The sequence below is a fragment of the Limulus polyphemus genome, unplaced genomic scaffold (genome assembly GCF_000517525.1).
Source record: "Limulus polyphemus unplaced genomic scaffold, Limulus_polyphemus-2.1.2 Scaffold3928, whole genome shotgun sequence".
In the NCBI taxonomy this organism is placed as follows: Eukaryota; Metazoa; Arthropoda; class Merostomata; order Xiphosura; family Limulidae; genus Limulus; species Limulus polyphemus.
The window spans coordinates 44,586-53,876 of NW_013669538.1; the positions used below are offsets into that span (position 1 = coordinate 44,586).

A 9,291-nucleotide genomic window follows, 5' to 3' on the forward strand; every position below is an offset into this window, starting at 1 on the left:
TATATGCTATCACTACATTTACTTTGGCGTCCTGAATGTATTTTGATCAGTATAGTAATTGAAAATGTTTCTGTGCACTTTATTTGTCATGTTAAATATTTTTCGCGTTAAGAATACATTCCAATTAGTAACCAATAGACCTAAAATGTCTGCTAAAAATCATGTAAACAGCAGATTTCTTTTATTTCCATATTACTCTTAATTTTTCCATTTCAGATTCAAAATCAGAGGCATGTAAAAATACTATTTCACAACTATATTTTGTCTCTCACAAGCTTCTGCCTTTTCATTCAGTATCAGAAGTGGTCAGTTGATCTTTACAATGAGAGACAAAAGATTCTCTGAAAAGCTATTTATACAAGCAGCATAATTCCATAACTTTTAATGCCAAAAGCTGGTGGAAGTCTGTGATTAAATTTTACCAAGTTTGTACTGGATGTTTTCTAATAGTCTTTAGTGAGCAGGAATTTGACTAGTTTGTGACAGTGGCATACTTAAACAGGAATAGTTATTAAAAGTAAATAATCATTAAGTAATTGTATTAATATGTACTGTTTTTAATGTTATGGTGACTGTAAGCAGTTTTTTTTTCTCCTCTTCCACAAAATTAAGTGAAATATTGTTGTTTTCTTTTTTTGTTTTTTATGTCATTTTCATTATTTCTTTTAAGGAGATGTGTCAGAATCCCACATAAAACTTTTTGTTTTATGTATAAGTAGTTTTAAATGATTATTTTACACTTGTAGGTGCAACCCTAATCCATGTGAGCATGGAGGAATCTGTAATCAAGACTGGGATGAATTTACTTGTGAATGTAGTAAGACTGGATATACTGGTGCTGTTTGTCACATTCGTGAGTTCCTATTTTGTACTGATTTCTTGTGCAGAGTTCAGTGATACAGTATGGTTATTTAATTGTGAAACAAAATAAATAATGAGGAAGGGGCAGTTAAAGATAACTAAAGTTAGGCATCTAAAGTTATGCTGTTGTGAAATTAGTGAAAGTTAAATGTCTTCAAAATGTTTTCTTTTTTTTTTTTTCAGGAAAGATGTTTTATTTTTATCCTTTTTAGTCAACATATAAACATACAATTGTGATTTCTTATATCATGTTAAATCTGGACAAATTAATGTTTCCTCTGTTGATTAAGAAAGACCACAAATTTAATTACAGTAATGCTTTCAGTATGTATTATTTTGTTAGGATTTTATGTGTTCTGTTAAATAATGTCTCATTGTTACATAACATTAATCTTATTGATACTAACCATTTCTTGTCGTAGTTACTAGTTAAAGTGCATTTATGTTTTAGGAACTAAATGCAGTGATGTTCTCCAGTGATAAGCTTTACCTCAATAACATAATTAGAGCTAACTGTCTTAACAAACAAAAGAGATATTTCTTTAGCCTGAAATACAATTCCTAAGATTTTTGTTTCAAGTATATTTTCATTTTTGTGAAACTTAATACAGAACTATGTTCTATTTATTTTGATTTTTTTTTAATAAATGAGTATAATATTACACCTCTTAAAATGTGTTTGTATCTAACACCCCATTTTTTTTCTCTCTCATACATTTCTTTCTTGCTGTACGTAGCTTTTTTAACACACAATATTTCACTCACAACTTAAAGGTTATCAGTGTCAGTTGGATAAAGTTTGAATTTTGTAAAATACATGTAATTATTTGTTCTTTGAACAGGTTTAATGTAGATCAAGAATATAATAAAAATGAAGAAATAAGTATGTAGTTTACTGTATTATCACCAGTATTTTAAATTGTCTGTTTTCAGCACGTCACCCGCTGTCTTGTGAAGCTTACAAAATAGACAACCCTAGTTCAAAACATGTTGACATTAAAATTGATGTGGATGGCAGTGGACCTTTAGATCCTTTTCCTGTAACTTGTGAATTTCTATGTAGGTTATGATTTATGATACTTTATTAACAATAAAAACCTTTTTGTTTTGTAATATGTAAGCTTTTGTTTTTAATATTGGTTTTTGTACCTGAGTTCTTTTGTTTCAGGTTTTTTTCTTATTTTCCTGTTCAAAACACATACAGCAAATGTAGGTTATCATTTCAACATAGAAAATTTCCAGAGGCTAGGCTGAGACATTTGTCATTTTTGAAAAAGAGAACATTTCAGTCTTTTGCTGCGATAAGAAAAAACACATTTATATTCTATATTCATGTTCAGTTAAATACAAGTACACTAAACAAATAATTTATCATTGTAGTAAATTATGGAACATCAAGGGGGTCTTTTGACTTCTTGATTATTCTATGAATTCCCAATTTCTCTCAACAAAGAGAAAACTGATCACTAAATCAAGTTTTGATCTTTCAAATAATCATCAACCCATTTCTGGACATTACAAGGCTTTTGTATGCAAAATATTAGATTTGTTTATTAATTTTAAGATTTTTTAAGTAATGCTTTTCTCATGCATTTTTTTCTTTTTGAATCTTGACTATCCAACATGCAAAGTAATTTTGATTTTAAGATTAAAAATACTTTTATGTATCAGAAAATTTTCTGATTTTGCATGAAAAATCTTTTTAACCTCCAGATAATTATCAAACGTTTTTTTTTAAGAAAAAACTTTATATTTTATATGTTATTTTCAGTATTGTATCTCTATACTGGTTTGGTCGATTTAACCGACCTCATAACCACCATGAAAAATTAGGAAATAGATATAAATTATGCTTTTTTTTTTTATTCTAGAATGACTACAAATTATAACACGAAAACACAAATTTTTAGTCTAAATAGCTTAAATCCAAGAATATAAAACTGGCCTTTACAAAGTGACTTGTCTTAGCATTTTTCTAGTGGACCAGTATTTTGTAAAATACAATCACATTTCGGTTATATTACATTATATATGTATATTACTATTTACAAACAAGTTTCAGTTATTTTCCTTAAAACATAGAACAATAAACAAAGAAATATAAAAAAACAATTATGTTTTCCAGTTACAAACTTTGTACTCATTTGCTGCTTGCTGTAAGTTGCTAAGCCTTATCAAATTTAGCAAGTGGAGGATGTAATTTTTTTAGGTTTTATATATGCAATTTGAAATAACAAAAAGTCATAAATTACAATATCGCTACCATAGTATTCTCCTATAATTTATCAAGCTTAATAATTAAGCTGTATTTGGGCCTAAAAAATATGATTTTTTGAGCTCACTAATGTCTTACCTTACCAGTTGGAATCTAACATGAAAAGAAAGAATTTCCCATGCAAATACTTTGCAGGGGCTGAGAAAACCATTAGGGGGACATTCTGAGCTTCTGATTCTTTATTATACGTACGTCATTGGGCAAAGTAGGTGTATGAAAGCAAGTATTTTCAAAAATTAAAGAAGTGTACAGGGCCACCTTGGTTAATTCAATAAATATATTAATGTCTCAGTAAATATAAAAGATAGGAGGTTCTTATCTTATATTCTAGCTTGTGAATATTGGTAATTTGAGTATCTAATTCATAAGAAACTATAGACTTTGTATTTTAACATCACAAACATCTAATTTGAACCAGTGGTGCTTTCAACATACCACATGGCACACTAATATTGATATATTGTTATTTTTTTTAAATATTTACTTTAAATTAAGAAATTAACTAATGTATAATACTAAAATTTGATACCAAAATTATTGACACACGTTTATAAAATAGTAGTTCAATAAAATTGTGAATGTGAGTCTACAAACGTGATGACATGGCCTTTGACCCGCGACCATAGGAAGACCTGTCTCGGTAGGGTTAAGAGGTCTTAACCTATCATTGTATGACAACTCATCCATCCTGGGAATCACTCATTAGCCCTCCTCTGAACCCACTCCAACATCTTATGTACGGCATAAGTAGCTATAACTCAAACCTTAAATGCTAATTTTATTTTGTTTTAGTGGATGTTCTGAATTACTTGTGATTGGTATGTTTAAGTGATTAAGTCATTCTTGTATTGTTTCATGGAAACTGTGACCATTTACTCTGAAATTTTGAAGCTTAGCCTAAAATAAGAAATGAATTATAATTATAGTTATAATTGTTGAACTATTTTTATCTTTTTATCAAACTCACTTCAACTTAATACATGAAATAACAAGAGCTTACAGCAGTACTAAATCATATTTTGAATATTTGCTTAATAGTTAGTTGCAGAAGCATCTCTGTGCACTGGCATATGGGGCTCATGCCCCGATTATATTTGACAGTTCCCCCGAATCCATTTGGTACTCTTGAAAAATCAGAATAGAAAACCGTGATCGATATCATACTGAAATGCCAAAAATTTCCTAAAGATTCTGGGCCTGAGCCCTGAATCTTTTAATCACCTAGCAACACCTCTGGTGAGCTATTGTTATGGAATTTATATTATTCAATTTTATAAGATATTGGACTTCACTGTTACCAAAGAATCGGGTAAACATTTTTGTAGGTTGACCATATCACTTGTAATTTATTTTTCAGCTGATGATGAAACCATCACTGTTCTTCACCACAAAAATGAGCAGCCAACAGATGTGAAGGGATTTGATAAACCTGGCAGTTATATTAGAGACATCATCTATGATGCTGGAATGGAGCAGATAGTTGAATTAGTAAACAGATCATATAGTTGTAGTCAACATTTAAAATACGACTGTCTTAATGTTCGTCTTTTTAACACACCAGGTAAATTGTGAAAATCAATTAATTTATTATTAATACTTAATTATCTGTGCATATGATAACAGAGGTTTAAAGAAGTACAATATTTTCTAATTAGTAATTGTGTAGGCTAGCTTGATTTTTCAAGTTGATATTAAAGTTTGTCTTTTAAAACATATGCTCAGAAGTTTTTACAGGTAACATTTGAAATGATAAAAGAATAGTAGCAAATATTTAAAAAAACTTTTAAGTGACTTTATAATCATGAATTATTTGAAAAACTGGGAGTTTTTATCATAATTTTTATAGCCTTATGATGTTATTTCACCTGCACTTTTGGAAGAATTTTATATTCTGAGATTGAGGAAAGTGTTGTGAAAAAGATCTAAATGTGTTGTAAATGTTCATGTATTGTTGACCACAATGAGAAGAGTTTTACATTAACTGTTTTTATTTATGTAAAAACGTAGCATTATTGTCATGTTTTACTCCAATTGACAGCCAAACTACAAAAATGAGATTTATTTTCATCCACCTATGTTCAACTGTTATGTTTTATTACTGTTTATACTTTCTTATATCCTTTCATTTTAAAACACAGTGAAGAGAGAGTGTTATAGTAAAACATTCAGAAGCAGTTTATAAAATGCTGTTGAGAATCTTTATTAAAGATTTGGAAAATTACCATCATTTTTTAATGCTACAGTGGACAAGCAAAAAATATACATAATAATTGAAACATATCAATTCATGATAACATTATTTTTCAGACGGAATTGATTGTAAATGAGTAGTGGACCATGACATGTTTTAGAAAGGAGTTGCAGTGGTACATATGTACAAATGTTTTTTTTTCATAAACAATGTTAATTGCAATGTGTATAATTTAGTCTAGAGACATATATTTATTTACATGTAAGCTGTTTTTATTATATCTAGTTGCAGAAGTTGGTCCATTTGAACCCTTTTCTTGGTGGGTGAGTCGTAACAACCAGAAAATGGATTACTGGGGAGGCTCTTTGCCAGGATCAAAGAAGTGTGCCTGTGGTCTGTTTGGAATCTGTAGAAATCCCAAGAAGTGGTGTAACTGTGATTCCATATCTCAAGGATGGCAAACTGATGAAGGAGACATCACACAAAAAGAATATCTTCCAGTGCGACAATTAAAGTTCGGGGATACAGGCACTACTTTAGATAAAAAAAAGGCCGTTATTTCTTAGGTTCTCTCAGATGTGAAGGAGACTGTAAGTTGTATTGAATATTCTGAGATAAAATATACAAATCATTTTCATTTTCTAATTATTTTTTTATTTTTTTTAGTATTTACAAACTTCATTGATAAGTGTTTGGTTTTTAAGTGAAATACATTTTATGAAGGTCTTCTGTTACTGCTATTTTCAATTTGTAAGATTTCGTTGTTCTCTAATTTATTGCTTGTTTGTTGTTTAACTCTCTCACTAAGGGCATTCTTTTCTGTGCATGTCAAGAGGTTTTTCTGAGTTACTTTCAAAATGTAATTATACTACTTTCTTGTTTAGGTATATGAATAAACTTGGTATAAAAATGTAGCTAATAACCCAAGTTTTAACACTGTATAAGTTTTAAGTTCTTATTCTACAAGACAATATTTGTAAAAAATCCTGAATTTCCCCTAGTAGGAAAATTGTGATATTTGCTCTCTAGGCATCCCCTCTTCTCTTATTTATTTACCACTCCTCCAAAAAATATGAAATTTAATGTAAATTAGTCATTATAATGTTTTAATTGCTCAGGCAGTGCATAATTTTTAGAGTCTTCAATCTTATTTGGTTACAGAGCCACAAAATAGAAAATCAGACCCTTCTTGCCACACCCATCCATCACGTTCTCTCCTTCAAAAATTCCCAATAGTTCTCTCTGATGTTTAATACTATATTATTTATAACCAATAGAAAGCAAAAGTTTTAATTTATCAAATGATGTATTATATTACATAATTTTCCCTACAGAGAATTGTCTATTTTGCTTCCAGTTCAAACTTTATTCCCATGACAAGCTTAGCTGAAATTTTTATGGCTCTTGTCACAGAGTTAGAAAGCCATATAAATTGTGGTGATTATAGGACATTGTCTGCTTTTTGAATGTTATTATTATGTGTTTTCTGGAGCATTATTTAATTAAATGAAAAATTATATAGTGCATTAGTATCATTAGTATAAAAAAAAAAAGTAGGGTTAAGTGTCATTGACAGTCAACAGCAAAAAAAAAAAGACCCATGTTAGTATCTTATTTCTTCTTTTTCCTGTGTATTCTGTAGTTATTATTATAAAAATAACTAAAATTAGAAATAAAGAATAATAATTTAAAAAAAAAAGGTTTTCATACAGTACACTGTCAAACAACTCGCGAGTAATCTGTGCATTATGTAATTTGTTAGGGTAATGTGAGCTTCTAGTTCACAAAGTGATTTACAAATTTTATAGCAGGAATATCACTTAGTCATGGTTCAAAGAGCAATGGAACAATAAAATTTAAGTATAAACAGCTGTATACTGTTACGAGTTTATAGCTCCTTAGAATACACAGATGTAGTTTCATGTTACAATTTGAAGTCGTTCTAGAAATAAAAAAGGGTAACTTAGATTTATTTTGGTGGTTACGAAGTTGTTTAGATTCACCAACCTTGTATAGAGTTATGGTAGAGAAAATAACAGATAAAGTATAAAGTTTTTCTAAAAAAAAACATTTGATATTTATTTAGGAGATTTTAGAAATTATGCAAATGAAATTTGAGACTTGTTGTTAAACTTTGTGATGTATACATCTAACTTGTCTCTATTATGATTTAGTGCTTAGAATATTATTTTAAAGTATATATCTTTTTATGGTATTGTTAGCTTTTTTACTCAGAATGGACTTAGAAATGTTTCTAGATGAACCAAATAAGATAGATTATCATTTCTGAAAAATATGGGTGAATGTTTTTTGTTTTCAAAATTTAGTATTTTCAGAAAAACAGTTGCCTTTTATTTACAAGATATTGTTCATATGAATCAGTTATTTTATTTTGTATGATAATAATGTCAAATGCTTGTATACAATTGAAATTTTTCTGTGTAAATATCTTCAAGGAATGTCTTCAACTTTCTGTTTCAGCACTCTTTGATAATGTGGTCACTTTCCGATATGATGATGCTACGATAGAATTGCCACCCTTTGACATGGGCCATGCAGGGGACATTTACTTCCAGTTTAAGACTACTGCTGAAAATGGTGTGATTATTCACAGCCGTGGACCCACGGACTTCATCAAAGTTACGTTAGTGGGTGGGTTTAGTTAGTTGTAGACTTATTATTGTAAAGTTATCTTTCTCATCAGACAGTGTTGAGATGCAACTTTTGCCAACAAAGCAAACATTTTATATGTAATGTTTTTCAAAATGCAAAAATTTGTATTTACCTCAATAAAATTATTTGTTTTGATGTAATTAAGTACATTTTTTTTTATACAGAAAATAGAAATGTCATTTGTCATGGACATCACTTTGACAAGTTGTAATCATTGTAGTGCATAAATGACATCTTGTTTTTTGAGGAGAAATTTTATTAGGGGGGGAGGGTAGAGACATAATTCAATTGTTGGCAAAAAAACAAAACAGAAATGTGGATTAGCAGCAAGGAGTAAGTCTTTGAAAAAGCTTCCTTTCCTCCGTGTGAGGATTGTTTATGAGAACAGTTTATGATTTGTCTACAATTATGAAGTGTAATGTAATCGATGAAGAGACTAGTCTGGAGTTTATTTTTTTGGTTTTTAATCGTTCCATTTGTTGCTTAGAGTTATAAGAAAAAATGATTATGAGAACTCAATATTTTTTTTTTTTCTTTTCGGTTTCTGAAAATTAAGAAATGGGTAAATGTTTATTAAGGCTAGAAGTATGTTTATATGGCATTTTATATATTCTGTTTATACAGTGAATGCCTTTATTATATATTCTGTTTATACAGTGAATGCCTTTATTATATATATATCTTACAATACCTCACACACACACATTGCGAGTTAAGTTGATTAGTGAAAACGATCATAGAGTCAGACTAATTAACACATTTTGCTCCAGGTCTTCAACTGCAACATTGCTCTTTAACTTTTCTGTCCTCTACTTGCTGTTCATAATAATTAAATAATAGATTTAGTTTTAAAAGAGAAACTTTGAACGTGACCATTTATTATGTTGTCAATCTCCTTTAAGTTTTTAACTACATTTTCACAGCAGGTGAGAAAAGTCTTTTGTTCAGAGATTGTTAATGAGAAATTAATAATATTCTTTTCTTCTGAAGACAGAAGTTGAATAACCTCTCATTTGTTTGAACTTTTTATTTTATTTTAACTAGCAGACTTACATGCCCTATGGATTAAATCTGAAATCATAAAAACTTTACTTTCAAATAAAATATTCAAATGCAAAAATAAAATTGCTCCTTGAACCACTGTAACTACTGTTTAAAAGTTATTTGATGTGAGAATAAAGAAGTATGGGTATATCCAGTAGCATACCATATGACTGTTAAGTAATGAAAAGTATGGGTATATCCAGTAGCATACCATATGACTGTTAAGTAATGAAAAGTATGGGTATAT

At 29.2% G+C, this 9,291-nt stretch overlaps 1 protein-coding gene across 1 annotated transcript in view; it reads left to right on the forward strand.

Annotated features, from left to right (window-relative positions):
* The window catches only part of LOC106470295 (neurexin-4-like), a 65,860-nt gene that overhangs the window by 40,459 nt on the left and 16,110 nt on the right, over positions 1–9,291 (forward strand). The window contains 6 exon segments of the mRNA XM_022398900.1: positions 747–853; positions 1,795–1,920; positions 4,494–4,697; positions 5,613–5,873; positions 5,876–5,917; positions 7,809–7,979. Of these exon segments, the coding sequence (XP_022254608.1) occupies positions 747–853; positions 1,795–1,920; positions 4,494–4,697; positions 5,613–5,873; positions 5,876–5,917; positions 7,809–7,979 (911 nt within the window).